This window comes from Mobula birostris, chromosome 9 (assembly GCF_030028105.1).
Source record: "Mobula birostris isolate sMobBir1 chromosome 9, sMobBir1.hap1, whole genome shotgun sequence".
NCBI lineage: Eukaryota > Metazoa > Chordata > Chondrichthyes > Myliobatiformes > Myliobatidae > Mobula > Mobula birostris.
Window position 1 is genome coordinate 153,284,918 of NC_092378.1, and position 23,696 is coordinate 153,308,613.

The following is a 23,696-nucleotide window of genomic DNA, read 5'->3' on the forward strand; positions in this document are numbered from 1 at the left end:
GTGAGGGGGTTTGAGGGGGAGGTTAAAGCTGGTGATTTGTACATTATGGCTGGCTCTGAGTGTGAGGGGGTTTGAGGGGGAGGTTAAAGCTGGTGATTTGTACATTATGGCCGGCTCTGAGTGTGAGGGGGTTTGAGGGGGAGGTTAAAGCTGGTGATTTGTCCATCATGGCCGGCTCTGAGTGTGAGGGGGTTTGAGGGGGAGGTTAAAGCTGGTGATTTGTCCATCATGGCTGGCTCTGAGTGTGAGGGGGTTTGAGGGGGAGGTTAAAGCTGGTGATTTGTCCATCATGGCTGGCTCTGAGTGTGAGGGGGGTTGAGGGGGAGGTTAAAGCTGGTGATTTGTCCATCATGGCTGGCTCTGAGTGTGAGGGGGTTTGAGGGGGAGGTTAAAGCTGGTGATTTGTCCATCATGGCTGGCTCTGAGTGTGAGGGGGTTTGAGGGGGAGGTTAAAGCTGGTGATTTGTACATTATGGCCGGCTCTGAGTGTGAGGGGGTTTGAGGGGGAGGTTAAAGCTGGTGATTTGTACATTATGGCTGGCTCTGAGTGTGAGGGGGTTTGAGGGGGAGGTTAAAGCTGGTGATTTGTACATCATGGCTGGCTCTGAGTGTGAGGGGGTTTGAGGGGGAGGTTAAAGCTGGTGATTTGTACATTATGGCTGGCTCTGAGTGTGAGGGGGTTTGAGGGGGAGGTTAAAGCTGGTGATTTGTACATTATGGCCGGCTCTGAGTGTGAGGGGGTTTGAGGGGGAGGTTAAAGCTGGTGATTTGTCCATCATGGCCGGCTCTGAGTGTGAGGGGGTTTGAGGGGGAGGTTAAAGCTGGTGATTTGTCCATCATGGCTGGCTCTGAGTGTGAGGGGGTTTGAGGGGGAGGTTAAAGCTGGTGATTTGTACATCATGGCTGGCTCTGAGTGTGAGGGGGTTTGAGGGGGAGGTTAAAGCTGGTGATTTGTCCATCATGGCTGGCTCTGAGTGTGAGGGGGTTTGAGGGGGAGGTTAAAGCTGGTGATTTGTACATTATGGCTGGCTCTGAGTGTGAGGGGGTTTGAGAGGGAGGTTAAAGCTGATGATTTGTCCATCATGGCTGGCTCTGAGTGTGAGGGGGTTTGAGGGGGAGGTTAAAGCTGGTGATTTGTACATCATGGCTGGCTCTGAGTGTGAGGGGGTTTGAGGGGGAGGTTAAAGCTGGTGATTTGTACATTATGGCTGGCTCTGAGTGTGAGGGGGTTTGAGGGGGAGGTTAAAGCTGGTGATTTGTACATTATGGCCGGCTCTGAGTGTGAGGGGGTTTGAGGGGGAGGTTAAAGCTGGTGATTTGTCCATCATGGCCGGCTCTGAGTGTGAGGGGGTTTGAGGGGGAGGTTAAAGCTGGTGATTTGTCCATCATGGCTGGCTCTGAGTGTGAGGGGGTTTGAGGGGGAGGTTAAAGCTGGTGATTTGTACATCATGGCTGGCTCTGAGTGTGAGGGGGTTTGAGGGGGAGGTTAAAGCTGGTGATTTGTCCATCATGGCTGGCTCTGAGTGTGAGGGGGTTTGAGGGGGAGGTTAAAGCTGGTGATTTGTCCATCATGGTTGGCTCTGAGTGTGAGGGGGTTTGAGGGGGAGGTTAAAGCTGATGATTTGTCCATCATGGCTGGCTCTGAGTGTGAGGGGGTTTGAGGGGGAGGTTAAAGCTGGTGATTTGTCCATCATGGCTGGCTCTGAGTGTGAGGGGGTTTGAGGGGGAGGTTAAAGCTGGTGATTTGTACATTATGGCTGGCTCTGAGTGTGAGGGGGTTTGAGGGGGAGGTTAAAGCTGGTGATTTGTACATCATCGCTGGCTCTGAGTGTGAGGGGGTTTGAGGGGGAGGTTAAAGCTGGTGATTTGTACATTATGGCTGGCTCTGAGTGTGAGGGGGTTTGAGAGGGAGGTTAAAGCTGATGATTTGTCCATCATGGCTGGCTCTGAGTGTGAGGGGGTTTGAGGGGGAGGTTAAAGCTGGTGATTTGTCCATCATGGCTGGCTCTGAGTGTGAGGGGGTTTGAGGGGGAGGTTAAAGCTGGTGATTTGTCCATCATGGTTGGCTCTGAGTGTGAGGGGGTTTGAGGGGGAGGTTAAAGCTGGTGATTTGTCCATCATGGCTGGCTCTGAGTGTGAGGGGGTTTGAGGGGGAGGTTAAAGCTGGTGATTTGTCCATCATGGTTGGCTCTGAGTGTGAGGGGGTTTGAGGGGGAGGTTAAAGCTGGTGATTTGTCCATCATGGCTGGCTCTGAGTGTGAGGGGGGTTGAAGGGGAGGTTTATCACACACTGGGAGTTTGGGTCTGGAATGAATTGCTTGAAAAGCCGGTGGAGTCAGGTACTCTCACAACATTTAAGAAGCATTTAGCCAAAGTTCAAAAGTAAGTTTATTATCGAATTGGATCAACTGTTAGTGATGTACCATTGCTGAGAGCCCTCAAGTTCAGCTTATTGTCATTCAACCATACACAGGTATACTGCCAAACAAAACAATGTTCAACTGTTCACATGTATACCGCTAAAGGAAACAACGTTCCTCCAGACCAAGGTGCACAACACAGTACATATAATTCACACACACAGCACAGCAAGTAATATTACCACAAATTAATTAACAGATAATAAGGTGCACATACAAGTTAAAAAGTGAACAGTATAATGCTACTGGCGCTTCACACAAACGTGAGAAAATCTGTGGATGCTGGAAACGCAAGCAATCTCAGCCCGAAGCGTCTGCTGTTTCTTCATTTCCACCGCAGTCCCTCCAGCAGGTCCGGCTATGTGTGTTGCCTTTGGCGCTTCATACGTGTTGAGAGCTGGGTGGTGGCAGGGAGTTCAGTAGTCTTATGGCCTGTGGTAAGAGGCTGTTTCCCATCCTACCTATTCTCGTCCTGATGCTACTGTACCTCCTACTGATGGTGTGGGAGTCAAAGAGATTGTGGATGGATGGGAGGGATCATTAACCATACTAAGAGCCCTGCACACGCGGCACTTCTGATAACTACCTAATGGGTGGAAGAGGGATCCCGATGATCCCCTCAGCAGTCTTGCGATCAGATGCCTTACATTTCCCACACCAGACGGTGATGCAGCTGGTTAGGACACTCTAGATGGTGCTTCTGTAAAAATTGTTCACAATGGGGGGGGTGAAGGGCGCCTCACTCGCCTCAGTCTCCTCAGGAAGTTGAGACACTGCTGTACTTTCTTGACTAAAGAGTTGGTGCTGAGGGACCAGGTGAGATCGTCCATTATGTGCACTCCCAGAAACTTGGTGCTTCTAACTCTCTCCACAGAGGAGCCGCGTACGTGCAGTGAGGAACGGTTAGCCTGCACCTTCCTAACGCCTCCTCTTTGGTCTTGTCCACACTGAGACTCAAGTTGTTATGCTCGCAGCTTTCTACCAGCTGCTCCACCACATCACTGTACACCGTCTCATCATTATTGTTTATGAGGTCAGCCACTGTTGTGTCACCAGCGAGCGATGATTCCGTTTGAACTGGATTGAACAGTGCTGAGCATGCAGACCTGGTGCTCAGTGTGATGGTGCTGGAGATGTTTCTGCCAATGTGGACCAACTGTGGCCTTTCTGTCTGGAGGTCCAGGATCCAGTTGCAGAGAGAGGTGTTGGGACCCTACGAGGACAGTTTACCCACCAGGTTCTGAGGTATGATCGTAAGTCAATAAACTGCATCCTGGCATAAGGGGCACCGTTCTCCCGGTGGGACAGGACGGAGAGAAGTGCTGAGACTATGGCATCATCAGTGGACTGATCTGAATGGTAAACAAACTGGAACGGGTCCAATGTAACGGGAAGATGGGATTTAATGCAATCCATAACCAGCCACTCGAAGCACTTCATTAATATTGAATATTGGCACCTTTTTCCTTTCTGTGAGCATTAGTGTGCTTTGTAGGGAACAGGTGGGCGTCTGCACAAGTGGAGAAGCACATCCTCAGTCCCTGGTGTGAATTGAACGCTGCCGCAGAGCACCACAACCCTTTCAGCTAACACCGCCAACTTCTGGTGCTCGGCACTCTCTGTCCAGCTGTTATACCTTCCTGACAGTTTCCCAATTTCAGGCTCAGATTTATTTATCAACTGTACATGGAAATAGACGGTGAAATGAGTCGTTTGCGTTAACAACCAACATGATCTGAGGGTGTGCTGGGGGCAGCCCTCAAGTGTCAGCACGCATCCCAGCACCAATATAGCAAAGTTTAGTGATACATCAACAGTCAAACAACACAAGACACCAACAGCAAAACGAGCCCCTTTCCCACTTGTTCACGCATATAGACAGGCCTCCACTTCCAGAGCAGGCTGACTCCAGGCCTCTAGGCTCCAGTCCGTTGCAGACATCGGACCTCTGGACAAGCCAGTCCAAAGGCTGAGACCTTTGGGCCTCTACGACTTCAATTATCGACCATCAGGGCTTGAATCTGCCGACTTGCTGAGGTTGGAGGTCAGAAGAGGCAGAGCAGTGAGCAATCATGGGTTGAGGTTTGGGAGCTGGCTCCTCTGCTGGTGCTGCCCTCCAGTGTTCAGTCAGCGGAAGAACAAGCTGGACCAGGACAATCTCGTCATTCCACTCAGGGAACTGGGCTACACTTTTTTCTCTGTGATTGTATTGTTTTCCAAAATCGTAACCATATGTGCTATTTGCGCTGCATGCTATTTGCAGTGTGTTGTGTGTTGTTGGTAATGTGTTTTGTCCCTTGGCCCCAGAGGCACACTGTTTCATTTTGCTATATTCATGTATAGTTAATGATAATTAAACTTGAACATGAATTATCCATCCACTGAGCCCTGAATCCCAGATTCCAAAGATCTCGTCATAGTGCCCCCGGAATCATCCAGAAATACACCTGCCTTCCGCGTGGAAGCAATCATTCATGAAGCCATCGTATAAATAATGCATCTTTAGGATATAGCTCAGTGTTTTCAGTAACACAAGAGATTCTGCAGATGCCGGAAATCCAGAGCAACACACACAAAATGCTGGAGGAACTCAGCAGGTCAGGCAGCATCTACAGAGGGGAATAAAGAGTCAATATTTTAGGCTGAGACCCTTCATCAGGACTGGAAAGGAAGGGGCAGAGGCAAGATTATGAGGTGAGGGGAGGGGGAAGGACTACAAGCTGGCAGGTGAGGGGAAAGATTGGGTGGGTGGGGTGGGAAGGTAAGAAGCTGGGAATGGATAGGTGGGAGAGGTAAAGATCTGAAGAAAAATGAATCTGATTGGAGAGGAGAGTGGACCATGGAAGAAAGGGAAGGTGGGGAACAAGAGGGAGGTGGTGGGCAGGTGAGGAGAAGGGAAGGGGTGAGAGGGGAACCAGAATGGGGAATGGAGAAAGAGAGTAAAGGGAGGGGAGAAATTACTGGAGGTTAGACAGTTTGTTGCTCGTGCCTTCAGGTTGGAGGCTACCTGGATGAAAGTGAAGTGTTGCTACACCAGTTCTGAGAGTGACCTCACTGTAGTGGAAGCCATGGAAATGGGAAGTTGAACTAAAATGAGAAACTGCATTTTGCAGCAGGTGGACTGAAGGTGCTTGACAAAGCAGCTCTCCAATCTACAGCAGGTCTCACAGAAAAAGAAAGGAAGAAGGAGAGAGGGGAGATGGAGAAATTGATGTTCATGTCGTGAGTGATTTTTTTATACTGTGAGTAAACAAAGTAGTGATACATGGGTGGCCACTCTGTTAGGTACCGGAGTGGAACCCGGTGTGATCTCCTGCTGCTGCAGCCCGTCCACTTCAACATGTCGTCATGTTGTGCAACTCACTGTTGTAACTCTTGGTTATTTGAGTGACTGTCGCCTTCCTGACAGCTTGAACCAGTCTGGCCATTCTCCTCTCACCTCTCTCATTTGCAAGGCGTTTTCACCCACAGAACTGATGCTCACTGGATTTTGAAAAATGCATAATTCTCTGTAAACTCTGGAGACTGTTGTGCCTGAACAGTCCAGATAATCAGCTGTTTCTGAGATACTCAAACCCCCCCTTCTGGCACCAGCGATCATTCCACAGTGAAAATCACTTAGATCACATTTCTTCCCATTCTGATATTTGGTCTGAACAACAGCTGAACCTCCTGACCATGTCTACATGCTTTTATGCATTGAGCTGCTGCCGTATGACCGGCTGATCAGGTATTTGCATTTTCAGAATCAGAATCAGGTTTATTATCGCTGGCATTGTTAACTTAGCAGCAGCAGCTCAATGTATACATAACATAGAAGAGGAAAAAAAATAATAAATAAAATAATAATGAATGAATGAATAAATAAATAAATCAATTACAGTGCCATCTGACTGTACATATATACAACCAAGTGAAATAACATTTACCCAGACCACAATGTACCACCACATGACATATATTGTATCACACAGCACATAAACCAAAATATTCTGCTATAAATAAGAATAAACTATAATTCAGAATGCATGTAGTGTGTGGCACAGGTAAACAGTTTGCTGTCCTAGTGACAAGACCTTGGTGATACAGGGTATTCATTAGTCTCACAGCCTGAGGGAAGAAGCTGTTACCCAGTCTGGCAGTCCTCGTCCTGATGCTGCTGTCCCTCCTTCCTGACGGTAGTGGGTCAGGGAGATTGTGGTGGGGATCCTCAACAATGTAATTGTACCTAATAAAGTGGCGACTGAGTGTATCATAGTGACTTTAGAATCGCAGGAAGGTGCAGGCTTGGTGAATCATTCACTGCCTCAGTAATGTAATGTTTTGCTTATTCAGCTGAGATTGTTACAGTCATGAATTAAAGTTGTTTTGTGGAAATCAGGCCATTAACGTATAATCAAAATGCCAGACCTGGAGTTAATAACCACACAAGCAAACATAACTCAGATTGCTTTTTGTTGCAGATATTGCTGCAATAATTATTTTTTTGATGTATTTTTCAACCATAAATCAAAATATGTTCGATTTATGCCGTGCCTGAGGAGAGCGGGTGCAAGAAATTCCTTTACACAGCAAGTTGCTGGGTTGTGCAAAGCTTTTGGCCCAGTTGATATAGCTGGGATTATTGTGGCAAAACAAATGAACCGGTCAATGATTCAAGGTTACGGAGACGGAGCAGGACTAAAATTAATTTTATATCATCCAGACGTAAGTGGCCATATGGCTCTCCCCTGTGATTCTGAAGGTAATTAGAGGAGAATAGTTTTTACACAAAAAAAAAGCAAAACTGAAAAATGCTGACGGGTTGAGAGTTTCGAGATGGGATCCTCAGATCAAAAATCTTCTGGTTCCCACTCTGACAGTCAGATAGTGCCTCAAAAAAGCTGATCAAGAGAGGAGCAGTTGCTTTAATTGATCTGCTGAATAATGCAGCAACTCTTCATCTGTGGGTGGTGCAGTTTTACTGCAGCTGAAGACCTTGCCTGAATTGTGGGACAATCTTCACAAAAGTTATGGTAGGTATGGTTAGCATAAAGTTTTACAGCATCAGCGGCCAGGGTTCACTGCCCACCGCTGTCTGTACATCCTACCTGTGACCACATGAGTTTCCTCCTGGTGCCCCAATTCCCTCCCACAGTCCAAAGGCGTACCAGTTAGGGTTAGTAAGTTGTGGGCTTGCTATGTTGCTGCCAGCATGGCGACACTTGTGGGCTGTGTTGGCTGGTGATGCAAAATGACGCATTTCACCGTATGTTTCCATGTACGTGTGATGCATAAAGCTAATATTTAAAGATTAAGATCTTTAATCTTAATTGAATGAAATGGCTGCAAAGCAGGATGCTAGAGATAATTTCTTTGCTGTGTTTGATATGAACTCGTCTGCATCTGTCTGATGGAGCAGACTAGGTTCCAGTTTAACACTTGCTTCTGCACAACATTCCTGCAAGCACTGCTCCGAGGTTCCTGTATGGATTGTTGTGCGCGAGTCTCTGGAGTGAGATTTAATGTGGAAACTCTGACTGGGCAACAGGAGGATATGTCCCGTCTGCTGTAGGTTCGTTTGGTGCAGTCAGAGGTTGCCAAAGTGCTGTGTAGTGCAAGTTATTTCAAGTGTTCATTTAGGGAAGGGAGTTGGATCGAAGCTAGATTCAATCTTATGTAGGAAAGAAGAGTCTAATATCACGCTGTGTTTGCCCGAACAGTGTACAAAATCTGGCCTGAGCACAGTTCACTGTTCTTGTTTGCCCAAATCTTCTTCTCTCAACATTCAATACTGTTGATTGTCATTCTTCAATGAATGAGTGTAAAGGAGAACAAAATGATTGGTTCTCTGGATCCATTGCAGCTCAAAAAAAATTACAATAAATATGTAGACAAAAGCAATCCTATAAAACACAATGTGCAAGTAACTGTTTGAGTGTGGCCGTATAGACAGTAAAATTAGCTTGTATATGCTGAATCAGGGTCAGGTTCAGTATCACTGGCATATGTCGTGAAATTTGTTGACTTTGCCGCAGCAGTACCATGCAATACATGGTAATAAGAGAAAAAACCATGAATTATAGTAAATATATATAATAGTTAAATTAAATAAGTTGCTTAGCAAAATAGGAAATAAAAAAGTAGCGAGGTAGTGCTCATTCGTTCAATATCCAATGTCCAATTAACTGACTGTATGTCCATAAAGAGATGCTAAGTTCAGGAGCATCTGTACTTAAGGAGACTCTGACAGGAAATGATAAAGTGACATTTATCTCCCCTCAACCATCAGGCACTTAAACCAGAGGGGATAACCTCACTCACCCCATCACTGAACTGTTCCCACAACCCTGGGGACTCACTTTTAAGGACTCTTCATCTCATGTCCTCGATATTATTTGCTTACTTATTTATTTTTATTATTTCTTTCTTTCTGTATTTGCACCGTTTGTTGACTTCTTCCCCCTTCCTTTCCAGTCCTGAGGGAGGGTCTCAGCGAGACACTGTGCATGTACGGTATAACAGCCAGAACAAGCGGGGTCTCCCAGTGGCCACCCATTTTAATTCCACTTGCCATTCCCATTCTGCTATGCCCGTTCAAGGCCCCCTCCACTGTCGTGATCAGGCTAAAATTTAGGTTGGAGGAACAATACCTTATATTCTGTTTGTGTAGCCTCCAACCTGATGGCATAAACATCGATTTCTCAAGCTTACGGTAATGCCCCCTGCCCCCACTTCTCCATTTCCCATCCCTTTTCCCCTCTCTCACCTTATCTCCTTACCCACCCATCACCTCCCTCTGGTGCTTCCCCGCTCCCATCCTTTTCTTTCTTCCACAGTCATAGAGAGTACAGCACAGAAACAGGCCATTCAGCCCATCTACTCTGTGCTGAGCCATTCCATTTAAGCTGCCTACTCCCCTCGACCATAGCCCTCTATACTCTTCCCATCCAGGTACACATCCAAACTTCTCTTTGATGTTGAAGTCCAGCTCACATTCACCACCTGCTTCCATGGTCTTCCGTCTCTTTCACCAATTGACTTCCCAGCTCTTCACTTCATCTCTCCCCCTTCAAGTTTCACCCATCACCTGGTGTTTCTCTCCTCCCTCCACCTTTTAAATCTACTCAAGCAACACACATAAAAGTTGCTGGTGAACGCAGCAGGCCAGGCAGCATCTCTAGGAAGAGGTGCAGTCGACGTTTCAGGCCGAGACCCTTCGTCAGGACTAACTGAAGGAAGAGTGAGTAAGGGATTTGGAAGTTGGAGGGGGAGGGATGGAGCCAAGAGCTGGACAGGTGATTGGCAAAAGGGATACAAGAGGATCATGGGACAGGAGGTCCGGGAAGAAAGACAAGGAGGTGGGGGGGGGGGGGACCCAGAGGATGGGCAAGGGGTATATTCAGAGGGACAGAGGGAGAAAAAGGAGAGTGAGAGAAAGAATGTGTGCATAAAAATAAGTAACAGATGGGGTATGAGGGGGAGGTGGGGCATTAGCGGAAGTTAGAGAAGTCGATGTTCATGCCATCAGGTTGGAGGCTACCCAGATGGCATATAAGGTGTTGTTCCTCCAACCTGAGAGTGGCTTCATCCTTACAGTAGAGGAGGCCGTGGATAGACATGTCAGAATGGGAATGGGATGTGGAATTAAAATGTGTGGCCACTGGGAGATCCTGCTTTCTCTGGCGGACAGAGCGTAGATGTTCAGCAAAGCGGTCTCCCAGTCTGCGTCGGGTCTCGTCAATATATAAAAGGCCACATCGGGAGCACCGGACACAGTATATCACCCCAGCCGACTCACAGGTGAAGTGTTGCCTCACCTGGAAGGACTGTTTGGGGCCCTGAATGGTGGTAAGGGAGGAAGTGTAAGGGCATGTGTAGCACTTGTTCTGCTTACACGGATAAGTGCCAGGAGGGAGATCAGTGGGGCTTTTTTTCTCCAGTCCTGCTGAAGGGTTTCGGCCCAAAACATTGACTGTACTTTTTTCCATTGATCCTGCCTGGCCTGCTGAGTTCCTCCAACGTTTTGTGTGTGTTGCTCGGATTTCCAACATCTGCAGATTTTCTCTTGTTTGTGAATTGATATACAGTATGTATTTTGATAATAAATTAACTTTGAAGTAATTCTTGGCAAGAGAAGCTCTTCTAGATTGCAGCAGAGCTTATGGAAACTCAGCAAGACAGTGAATGTGTCAGTGTAGGTGTGACATGTGGAGTGTCAGTGTAGGTGTGAGTGTGCAGTGTCAGTGTAGGTGTGAGTGTGCAGTGTCAGTGTAGGTGTGAGTGTACAGTGTCAGTGTAGGTGTGAGGTGTGGAGTGTCAGTGTAGGTGTGAGTGTGCAGTGTCAGTGTAGGTGTGAGTGTACAGTGTCAGTGTAGGTGTGAGGTGTGGAGTGTCAGTGTAGGTGTGAGTGTACAGTGTCAGTGTAGGTGTGAGTGTGGAGTGTCAGTGTAGGTGTGAGGTGTGGAGTGTCAGTGTAGGTGTGAGTGTGCAGTGTCAGTGTAGGTGTGAGTGTACAGTGTCAGTGTAGGTGTGAGGTGTGGAGTGTCAGTGTAGGTGTGAGTGTGCAGTGTCAGTGTAGGTGTGCGTGTACAGTGTCAGTGTAGGTGTGAGGTGTGGAGTGTCAGTGTAAAGTGACAGTGAATGGGGGGATGAAGGGGGTGGTGAGGGACCGTGGAGAGGAGTGTGTCAGTGTGGGTATGAGGTGTGGAGTGTCACTGTAAAGTGACAGTGAATGGGGGGATGAAGGGGGTGGTGAGGGACTGTGGAGAGGAGTGTGTCAGTGTGGGTATGAGGTGTGGAAGGACAGTGACAGTGAATGGGGGGATGAAGGGGGTGGTGAGGGACTGTGGAGAGGAGTGTGTCAGTGTGGGTATGAGGTGTGGAAGGACAGTGACAGTAAATAGGGGGATGAAGGGGTTGGTGAGGGACTGTGGAGAGGAGTGTGTCAGTGTGGGTATGAGGTGTGAGTGTCAGTGTAAAGTGACAGTGAATGACTCGTCCCATGGACCAACACCTGTACCATTGCTCTCCGTACCTCACCCATCCATGTACTTAGTGAAACTTCTCTTAAATGAAAGTTCCTTCTTCAGTATCGTATTTATTGCTGTTATTGAGAGAGGTAGCAGAGTGGTAGAAACCGTTCGGTTGTTATTGAGCTGCTCATGCTGGAGGGATGGGGTCAGAAGCGGTTTGTTGGTGGAACAGAGACGTCACCCAGCACCCTGTCCGTGCAAGTTGACAGTAGTTGCTGCATTAATATTCAACAGGATTTTGGTGTTAAACACCATTTAGTTCAGCACCATTAAATCCATTGATCAAAATACACTTGGCAGTTCTTAAACTTGCAGGCTACAATCCCCTTCAGGTTGCCATTACAGTTTTAGGAAGAATTTAAATCTGATAATGGAATGTTTTACGAGATTTATAGGTTACCATTACTTTTCATGTCATTCACTCTCCAGGTACATCTAACATCCCTGTTGTAAGGGTACATTGCTGATTGAATGTGAAGAGTCAGTGACGATGCTCTGTCTGTAAGTTGTGCTGTGAATAAATATTACTGTGATTTGGAAAACATTCAACCCACACTTCACTGTATTTTTGGCTCAGCAGATATTTATAAAGCCAAAGGAGATAAACTTCTCCATAAACACGGGAACGTGGCTCATTTTTATGCCCTGGACCATTAAACGAGGTCCATGGACCCCAGGTTGGGAACCTCTGCTCTAAAGTGACCTCTCTCTGCATTGTAGATCATCAAGTCTATCAACCATTAAGCTCACCAACTTCTCTAAAACAGTTTACTTATTTAATTCCTTCAGTTCCTCATTTTCAGTAAACCCTTGACTTCCACTAGGTCAGGTTTTGCGTGTCTGGTTCAACGAAGGCAGGCACAAATTGCTTGTTGAGTTCCTCTGCCATCTCCTTATTCCCTTTCATAAATAGTTCTGTCTCTGTCTGCAAAGGACTCACATTTACCCTAACTAGTCTTTTATTTTATACCTATAACAATAAATCCCATCCAGACTGTTGGTACGTTTCCTGTTTCCTCCATTTGTAGACATTTTCTCTTACTGTGGACTGATGAACACTCAGGTCTTTAGAAATGCTTTTGTAGTCTTTTTCCAGCTTCATGCATCTCTACAATTCTTCTTCCAAGGTCCTCTGAAAACTGTGCACATAAACATATTTTTCTTGAGAAGAGCAGGCTCTGTCGGTAACCTGACTTTGTGTGTCTTTTTTTATAGGGCAGGGCACCTCCAATCTCCTCTCACTGATTGGAACACCTGACCTCAAATAGCCCTTGTAGAAGGCATTGCCTCAGAGGTTCACATTCTTTTTCCAACAAGTACATGCAATATTGGATAAATTTTCTCAATAGATAAATGAACAAGTGTAATGTTTTTGTGTTATTTACTTAATTGGTTTCTCTTCATCTAATTGCGTGGAGATCTGATCACATTTTAGATCATATTTATGCAGGAATAGAGAAAATTCTACAGGGTTCACAAACTTTCTAGCACCACTGTATTTAGAAGAAGGAAAATATCTTAGTAGTTTTGTGAGCTCTCTACGGGATGTTGTCGTTGGTCACCAGCACCATCTTGCTGGGAAAAAAAGCTCCCATGAACCGTGATGACAGTGGAGACTGATAATCAATGAGCGTTCATATTAAAATATTTATCACCTCCCAAGATACTTTTTCTTAATTCCATGCAGATCTCTTCCAACTTTGCCTCTTTCCCATTGTAATTAATTAGATTAAAGATTCTCGATTCCTTCTCTTTTTCCTTCTAAGAATCTGGTAAGTATAGAGATTACTTTTAATATGACCAGCTTAATGACTCTTTCCAGAGGTTTTAGCAGTGAAATATCTACTCTCTATCAGAAGGTTGTAACTCTGTTTCCTGGAGATGCCGTTTTGTTGGTTTTCCTGAGGAGCTGGTTTGTTTCTCTTCATTCAAGCTAAATGTACTATCGAAGTATGCATACGTCATCCTGAGATTAATTTTCTTGCAGGCAATCACAGTAGAACAAAGGAATGCAATAGAATCAGTGAAAGACTACACATAAATACTAACAAACTGCAAAAGACACACACACAATCTCTCTCTCTCTGATACACACACACACACACACACACACACACCCCCACAGCGCTAGGGTGCCTAAGACTTTTCTACAGTACTATATTTGTCACTGTCAGTGGTGGAGGCAGATACACCAGTGAAGTTTAAGAGACTACTAGACAGGTATATGGAGGAATTTAAGGTGGGGGCTTATATGGGAGGCAGGGTTTGAGGGTCGGCACAACATTGTGGGCCGAAGGGCCTGTACTGTGCTGTACTATTCTATGTTCTATGTTCTATAATGTGGAGCTGAAAGTGAGTTTGTAAATCTGGCAAGAGCAAATGATATTGTGAATGGTGAGAGTGGAGTGCCACGGGGTGGCTGTGGGACAAATGGCAGAGGAGTGCCAGGGCCAGGGGGTGCTGCAGGTGCAGACGCACCCAACACTGAGACACCAGACAAGATCATTTGATTTCAAACAATTGGTTTATTAATCATTACAGAATATCTCTCTGGTGCTTCCCACTCCCTCCCCTCTCCCTTCCCCCTTTCCCAATCATGATTCCCCTCTCCTTGTCCCCTTCCCACTCTCAGTCCACAATACAGACCCATATCAGAATCAGGTTTATCATCACTTATGTATATCATGAAATTTGTTTTTTTTTTGTGGCAGCAGTACTGTGCAATATATTGAAAATACTACAGTAGAAACATAGAAAACCTACAGCACAAAATAGGCCCTTCGGTGAGAAAGCTGTGCCAAACATGTCCTTACCTTAGAAATTACCTAGAGTTACCCATAGCCCTCTATTTTTCTGAACTCCATGTACCTGTCCAGGAGTCTCTTAAAAGACATCATGTCCGCCTCCCCCACCGTCACCGGCAACCCATTCCATGCATTCACCACTCTGTGTAAAAAACTTACCCCTGACATCTCCTCTATACCTACTCCCAAGCATCTTAAACCTGTGCCCTCTTGTGGCAGCCATTTCAACCCTAGGAAAAAGCCTCTGACTATCCACACAATCAATGCCCCTCATCAACTTATACACCTCTATCAAGTCGCCTCTCATCCTCCGTCGCTCCAAGGAGAAAAGGCCGAGTTCACTCAGCCTATTCTCATAAGGCCTGCTCCCCAATCCAGGCAACATCCTTGTAAATTTCCTCTGCACCCTTTGTATGGTTTCCACATCCTTCCTATAGTGATGTGACCAGAGCTGAGCACAGTACTCCAAGTGGGGTCTGACCAGGGTCCTATATAGCTGCAACATTACCTCTCGGCTGTTAAACTCAATCCCATGATTGATGAAGGCCAATGCACCGTATGCTTTCTTAACCACAGAGTCAACCTGCACAGCAGCTTTGAGTGTCCTATGGACTCGGACCCCAAGATCCCTCTGATCCTCCACACTGCCAAGAGTCTTACCATTACTACTTTATTCTGCCATCGTATTTGACCTACCAAAATGAACCACCTCACATTTATCTGGGTCAAACTCCATCTGCCACTTCTCAGCCCAGTTTTGCATCCTATCAATGTCCCACTGTAACCTCTGACAGCCCTCCACACTATCCACAACACCCCCAACCTTTGTGTCATCAGCAAATTTACCAACCCATCCCTCCACTTCCTCATCCAGGTCATTTATAAAAATCACGAAAAGTAACGAGTCCCAGAACAGATCCCTGAGGTGCACCACTGGTCACCAACCTCCATGCAGAATATGACCCGACTACAACCACTCTTTGCCTTCTGTGGGCAAGCCAGTTCTGGATCCACAAAGCAATGTCCCCTTGGATCCATGCCTCCTTACTTTCTCAATAAGCCTTACATGGGGTAACTTGTCAAATGCCTTGCTGAAATCCATATACACTACATCTACTGCTCTACCTTCATCAATGTGCTTAGTCACATCCTCAAAAAATTCAATCAGGCTCGTAAGGCACGACCTGCTTTTGACAAAGCCATGCTGACTATTCCTGATCATAATCCTCCCGCTCAGGATCTTCTCCATCAACTTACCAACCACTGAAGTAAGGCTCAATGGTCTGTAATTTCCTGGGCTATCTCTACTCCCTTTCTTGAATAATGGAATAACATCTGCAACCCTCCATTCCTCCAGAACCTCTCCCATCCCCATTGATGACACAAAGATCACAGCCAGAGGCTGAGCAATCTCCTCCCTCACCTCCCACACCTCCCACAGTAGCCTGGGGTATATCTCATCCGGTTCTGGAGATTTATTCAACTTGATGCTTTCCAAAAGCTCCAGCACATCCTCTTTCTTAATATCTACATGCTCAAGCTTTTCAAACCGCTGTAAGTCATCCCTACAGTCACCAAGATCCTTTTCCACTACTGTGCAAAAGTCTTAAGCACCCTAGATTTATATGTGTGTGTGTGTGTGTGTGTCTAAAACTTTTGCACAGTACTTTTTGCACAGATACATAGATAGATAAATAGATAACCCTGGGAACATGAGTTGTGGGGTCCTTGCCAGTAAGTCCGGAGGTCGTGGAATCAGGTCAGGGTTGATGATTGAGGCCCCTGTGTGTCTCTGTGAAGCTGAATCCTTGAATGACATTTTGCTCCAAACTACACACTCACTTCTGCTTCAGGCGTTTTCACATTAATTTATTTGTTGCACGTGAAAGGCATCATTTCTGCTAACAACCAACACAACGAAGGCTGTGCTGGGGGCAGCCCTCAAGGGGCAGCACACGTTCCGGCTCCAACATAGCCTGTCCACCATGTTCAGCAGCACACAACAAAACAAGTCCTGTTCCTCCCTCTCACCCACCCAAGCCACCAGGCTTCAGCCTTTAGGCTTTTACTGAATGTACTTAGCTGAGATCATTCGCTCGATACGTTCCGTGTCGCGTGACGTCGTCATCATGCACCATGTTGTATGACATCATCATCATGTGCCGTGTTGTATGACATCATCATCATGTGCCGTGTTGTATGACATGGTCAATCATGACCATGATTGTTCTTGGCAAATTTTCCTACGGAAGTGGTTTGCCATTGCCTTCTTCTGGGCCGTCTCTTTGCAAGATGGGTGACCCCAGCCATTGTCAATACTCTTCAGTTTGTCTGCCTGATGTTAGTGGTCACATAGCCAGGACTTGTGATCTGCACCGGCTGCTCATACGACCGTCCACCACCTGCTCCCATGGCTTCACGTGACCCTGATCGGGTGCTACACCTTGCCCAAGGGTGACCTGCAGGCGAGCGGAGGGAAGGAGCACCTCACACCTCCTTTGGTAGAGACACATCTCCACTCCACCACCCACAGCTGAGATCAGCAAAGTCAAATTGACATGAATGCTTAAATATTTAAAGGTAGGTTGAGTGAAGGAAGATGAGGGTGATTTGATAGAGGTGTACAAGACGAGAAGAGGCATAGAGGGGACAGCCAGAGACTTTTCTTCAGCATGGAAATGGCTAATATGATGGCGTATAACATTAAAGTGTTTGCAGATAAGTTTCTAACAGAGATTGGTGGATGCGTGTATTGTGCTGCCGGGAGGGGAGGGTGCAGGGGGTTGGTGGTAGAGCAGATGCAATTAGGGACATTTAAGAAAGTCTTAGATAGGCACGTGGATGATGGAAAAATGGAGGGTTATGTGGGAGGGAGGGTTGGACTGATCTTGGACCAGGTTAAGAGGGACTGTACTGTGCTGTAGTGCTCTATTTCTACAGTATATGCCAGTTTCAGTTGATTTTGAATAGAGTGGGGGATATTGGTGTTCCTGGAACTGTGGAGGAACATTCTGGAAGGTTTCTACCAATGGCTCCTCTACCAGTATCTTGGAGAAGCGAGTGAAGAGCTCGGCTCAGTCAGTGTCGCAGTGCAGACGTATTGCTGCATACCTTGGAGGGATAAACAAAATGTGTATTTAAAACTTATAACAGCAAGGACTGATGCACTTGATTAGTTCTCTGTTAATTCCTCGTCCTTTCACAGCCGTCTGGTGTTTTACTGTTCCCTGTCACCGGCTGTGCTTTTCGATGCTCGGTTGCATGAATTTGCGCGCTTTGTTTGGCTGCAGGCAGAATAAACGTTGGCGCAGGGAGCCTGGTTCAGGAAATGCTCCCAGATTCAAAAGGCAAATCGACAAGACATTTGTTTAATTGGAGCTTGACGTGGAGCTCCATACTGCCGATGGGACTCGAATAGCTGCAGCTGCCAGCCCTTTCAACCCAGCGTGAACCTCACCAGCGCCTTGAAATTGACACACTCCTGCCAAGTGCGCAGGGTTGATGTGGATACATTATCATTTGTGAGGGATTTCATAAGACCATCACATATAGAGTCATTGATCAAGTGGACAGCCAGAGACTTTTTCCCAGGGCAGAAATGGCTGATACAAAGGAGCATAATTTTAAGGTGATTGGAGGAAAGTATACGGTGGGCGGGGTGGGGGGGTGGTCAGAGGTAGTTTTTTACACATGGAATGCACTGCCAGGGATGGTGGTAAAGGCAGACGCATTCGGGACATTTAGATGGGCACGTGGGTGAAAGAAAAATGAAGGACTTTGTAGAAGGGAAAGATTAGATGATGTTAGATTGGGTTAAAAGATCAGCATGCCATTGTGGGCTGTTATGTTCTGTGTTGTATGTTGTAAGGTTTTTGTGAGAGGCTTTGGCTGGCACGATAGCTTAGTAGCTAGCATAACACATAACCACACTAGCGATCACCGACTGGGGCCCAATTACTGCCCCTATCTGTAAAGAGTTTAATCGTTCACTCCCCCTGGCCACGTGGGTTCCGTTTTGTCCCACACTCCGGTTAGGACTGGCGGTCAGCAGATAGCCGGCTTGCTAGGTTGGCACTGGAAGCAGAGTGAGACTTGCAGCCTGATTTGATTTGACACAAACAATGTATTTCACTGTTTGTTTTGAGTTTCAATGTACACATGACAGATAAGGATAATCTAATGTTTTAGATCTGAAACCTAATCTAAACTTCTGCATCCTTTTTAAACCCTATCCTTATACCTTCAACCTTAGCTACCCTCAGTGGCCACTTTATTAGGTACACCTGTACATCTGCTCATTAGTGCAAATATCTAATCAGCCAATCATATGACAGCAACTCAATGTGTAAATGCACACAGACATAGTCAAGAGGTTCAGTTGTTCACACCAACGTCAGAATGGGGAAGGAATGTAGTCAAAGTGACTTTGACAGTGGAATGGTTGTTGGTGCCAGATGGGGTGGTTTGTGTATCTCAGAAACTGCTGATCTGGGTTTTTCACACACAACAGACTGTAGAGTTTACAGAGAATGGTGTGAGAAACGAAAAACGTTCAGTGAATGGCATTTTTATGGGTGAAAATGCGTCGTTAATGAGAGAGGTCAGTGGAGAATGTCCAGACTGGTTCAAGCTGACAGGAAGGTGACAGTAACTCAAGTAACCATGTGTTGACGTTTGGGCTACAGCAGCAGAAGACCATGAACATACACTCAGTGGCCACTTTATTAGATACAGGAGGTAGCTAATATGGTGACCACTGTGTGTATGTGACCAAGACGTTGTTTGGTGATAATATTGCTTAATGAGTTTTGGTTTTAAACTGACTTGCTGATGCTCCTGTGAAAAGCTTTGGGATGTTTTACTGAATTAGATGTTGTTGGAATTCCCATTGCCATCATCTGGAAATACCTCAGTTGCCGAGCAGCTGTCACTGTAGAAATACATTAATGTGCTCTATTGTATTTCACACAAGTTGGGAGCGGTGTAATACATTATAACTTGTTACATATTTATATCTCTGAATACCAAAAGGTGTTCACTCCTCATTCAATTAATGTACTTGTGCCGTTCGGGGACCCACATCCCATAAATTAATCGTCGCTGCAAATTGATGGAAGTAGGAAATGGAGAATTAGAGTGACAATTATGTAATCAAAGACTGTTGTTTAATCAAACTGGATTTCAAAAGGTCACAACTAAATCATTCTGTTCAGCTCTGATTCCCCTTTGGGCCTGTTTATTAATTTGTTGCTTTCATAAATTACTTCTGCATAAACTGTGATACATTAAATTTAATTTTTATTTATTTAATTTGGAGATACAGCCCGGGCAGCCACTTCTGGCTCTTTGAGCTGCACCACCCAGCTGCCCTCCAATTTAACACTAGCCTAATCATGGGGCAATTTGCAAGGACCTATTAACCCACTGAGCTATATGTCTTTGGACTGTGAGAGGAAACTGGAGCACATGGAGGATTTGAGGCACTAGCTGCCCGTTCAGGTTGAGGACAGATCTCGCAGCATCGTCACAAGTTCATCCAGCATCTTGATGGGACCAAAACCCACTTTAAGTTAGCGGTCTGCGTGACGCTATTACAGTTCGAAGTTGAATTCCGACACCTTCTGTAAGGAGTTTGTATGTCCCTCCCCTTGAATGCATGTGTTTCCTCTGGGTGTCCAGTTTCCTCCTACAGTCTGTAGATGAATTGGTCATTGTAAATTGCCCTGTGATTAGGCTAGGGTTAAGTAGGAGAGGACAGTGTGGCTCATTGGTCAAGAACAGCCTGCTCTGCTCTGTACCTATCAATAGATAGATAAAAACATCAATAAAACCATTCTTTCTTATTTCCGATGAACGGTCTTGTTTCATTGAACTGGGAAAAAATTGTTAATGATCAGCTGATCCGTAAGGCAAAGGAACAAAATAAGGCCATTCAGTCCATTGAGTCTGCCCTGTCATTCTTCACATCCGATTTATCATCCCTCTCAACCCCATTCCCTTACCTTCTCCCCATCACCTGTGACACCCTGACTAATGAAGAACCTAGCACCCTCTGCTTTAAATATACCCAATGACTTGACCCCTCAAGCATCTCTGGCAGTGTTTCCCAACCTTTTTTAACCCAGTACCCCCTAAAGTACCTTCATACTTGCCAACATCTCTCTTAGGCACAATATACTTTCCGGCGCCCCCATAGTGTAGAAACATGTCTACCATATGCTAACATGAAAAAAATGACACTGCTTTAAATTTTAATTTTTCTTCAAACCTAACTTACACAGTACCTGTGCGCTGTACAGCAGCTTTGATATCAATGTGATTCTTCAGCTTGATGGTTTTTGACAAGAGTTGAAATATCTGGTTCAAGCTGTGATGGCATAGTCTCAAATCCCTGCACGTAACAATGTCCAAGTGCTTTCTGTTTATTGTGAGTATGTGGTTCACTGCACTGAAGCCCCTTTCAACAAGGTAGGGGGATGGAAATGCAATGAAGAGCAATTTTGCTCTTCTCCAAAGACCGGGAAACTTAGTATGACAGTGTAGCCACATACCACAAAAGTCGGTGTTTTTGCTTCTTCATTATTCTGAATTTCATTAATTTCTTCTTGCAAGTTCTCTTCCTGTTCTTCCACCTTGCAATGAGTTAATTATCCAAGTTGTTCAAATCCTTGATTCTGAAAATCCTTCTTCAGTGACTGCAGGTATAAGCAGTACTCTTGCAAATCACCATCTGTGAAAGTGATTGCCATACTTTCCATGCAGGGAAACTGTGAGAACATTCTTCTCTCAATGCTTTGCTTATATATTTCCAATTTTCCAATAAAAGTGGACACTGCACTTTTTGCCTGGATTAAATTGAAATTCTCACCCTGCAGTTTCATATTTAGAATGTTCATTTGTTGTACAGTTTGGCTCAGTATGCCACATCTCCATGTAGAAGTTCAATCCTGTTTCCCATGCTCTTGTTGACTTCGAGCAAAGTTCAACCACAGTGTCAAAAAGATCAAAGAAACATTTGAAGCAACACACATCAATAAAAGTTGCTGGTGAACACAGCAGGCCGGGCAGCATCTATAGGAGGAGGTACAGTCGATGTTTCGGGCCGAGACCCTTCGTCAGGACTAACTGAAAGAAGAGCTAGTAAGAGCTGCGTCCACCAGCAACTTTGATGTGTGTTGCTTGCATTTCCAGCATCTGCAGAACTCCTCGTGTTAACATTTTAAGCACCAGCCTTTTGACAGCCAGCGCACTTCAGTATGAAGAAGCAAGAGTTCAAACTCCTCATTGTTATCTTGGCATAACTGACAAAATATTCTGCTATTTAATGGATGAGCTTTAATTTTGTTGATAGCAGATTTTACAAGACTCATGCTTGAAAAAAATCACTGGCTGAGGTTTTTGGCTGTGAGATATTGATGATGAATTACATAATGGATTGCAAACAGACTTGGAATTTCTTTTTTCATAAATGCCACTAAACCAGCATGGTGACCTGTTATATATGGTGCTCCATCTATTGCACAAGAAATCATGTTCTTAATCAGAATACTTTTATCCTCAGTATACAGTTTGAGCTCATTGCAGATTGATTCTCTGTTGGTGTTTGTTTTAAATTTTTACAAAAGAGAATCTCTTCATAAACTTTTCCATTTTTGATAAACTGTACAAATGCCATTAGCAATGCCTCATTGTCTCACACAGTTGACTCATCCAGTTGTTTCCCAAATTCTGATTTTTGTAGCTCTGAGCATAGTTGATGCTCAATGTCTTCTCTCAATTTGTCAATACGATGAGCTACAGAGTTATTACTCAGAGGAATTGATTTTAAAATACTGGTGTTCATTTTGAGAACAGCGATGAGCACGTCTGTTACGGCAGGCATTATTAACCTTTCACCAATTGTATGAGATTTTACACACTTTGCTATCATTTTGGAAATGTTATAAGAAGCAGTGAGACCACTATCGAGGTAATTTTTAGCTTTCTTGGCAAATGACTCGAGTGTGCAACGCTTTTCAAATGTTTCTTTTGTCTTCTGGAACTGAGTAATACCGTAAGTAGACTTTGCAGGGTGTCTTTTCTGGAAGTGTTGCTGAGATCTTGATGGCTTCATGGCTTCATTAGACAGTACAGTATTACAAATAAGAAAGATGAGGCGGTGCTGATGTGATGGGAAGAGAATAAAACTGTACTCCAGGTATGTAACATTGCATTGATATACTTCCTATAGTTTCTGTTTCCTAGCAGGATTAGAATTCAAGGCTTCACCGCCTTCAGCTTCATAGAGATCGTGCCAAACGTATTGAACCATCATTAATGGGGCTAAATTAAAATTAAAAATTAACACAAACTGGGAATGCCTACTGGATGTTGACAACGGCAGCGAGTTGACGCAGAGGGAATGATGGTAGCGGCAGGCAAAAGAACGGCGAGGGGAAGATGAAGATGATCACAATGGCGAAAATTATGTTGACAAGGATTCAGATTGGATTTTGAATGTTAGTCGGGATAGTCAAGTCAAGTCAAGTCAAATTTATTTATATAGCACATTTAAAAACAACCCACGTTGACCAAAGTGCTGTACAGATCAGAGCAAGAAACACAGACATAACCAACAAGGCAAACAGCTTATAGGCACAAAAGAAACAACACAAGGGCCTAGGCACAAGCCAAAAATCAGCCACACCAAGGGGATTCAAACGCTGGTGAATAAAAGTAAGATTTGAGCCTGGACTTAAAAGAGTCAATGGAGGGGGCAGATCTGATAGGGAGGGGAATGCTGTTCCACAGTCTAGGAGCTACAACAGCAGAGGCACGGCCACCCTTGAGCTTAAGTTTAAATCACGGGACAGCCAGGAGCTCCAAGTCAGCCGACCTGAGGGACCTGGAAGTAGAATAAGGGGTTAGAAAGTCTGTGATATAAGGGGGGGGGGGCAGCCCATTTAGGGCTTTATAAACAAACAGGAGAATCTTAAAATCAATCCTGAACCGTACTGGCAGCCAGTGGAGGGAGGCCAGGACAGGAGTAATATGGGACGACTGCCTAATCCCAGTATACAGGGAGTTAGAGTGGTCCAAGCGGGAGGATATAAGAGTGTGGATGACTTTCTCGAGATCTTTGAAAGAGAGAAACTGCTTGATTTTGGCAATAGTGCGAAGCTGGAAAAAACTGGCTTTTAATACTGCATTAGCTTGCTTGTCAAACTTAAAGGTGGAATCAAATATCACACCAAGGGATAGAGCTGGTGTTTGGCAAGCTGCCTTTATACTAACCCAGATAGCACGATTAACCAATCACATAAGGTCTCATAATCCCCAAAGATGGTTCTTAACTGCATATATGAAACCGAGATCGCTTTGAACCTCTCACGGAATCCTCGGGGTTGGCGAGTTTGCTGGTTGGCTCTATTTCCCCATTTGGTTCCGGCCAGCGCTGTGTCATTGGACAACCTGTTTTC

General features: G+C 45.3%; 1 protein-coding gene across 6 annotated transcripts in view; it reads left to right on the forward strand.

Annotated features, from left to right (window-relative positions):
- The window catches only part of capn15 (calpain 15), a 277,686-nt gene that overhangs the window by 153,958 nt on the left and 100,032 nt on the right, over positions 1–23,696 (forward strand). The window contains exon 2 of one of the 6 annotated variants that reach the window (XM_072269203.1): positions 11,864–11,935. The exons of the other annotated variants lie outside the window; for them this stretch is intronic. Coding sequence (XP_072125304.1) covers positions 11,925–11,935 — 11 coding nt within the window. The 5' untranslated portion in view covers positions 11,864–11,924. The remainder of the gene's footprint in view (positions 1–11,863; positions 11,936–23,696) is intronic. 6 annotated transcript variants of the gene reach the window in all.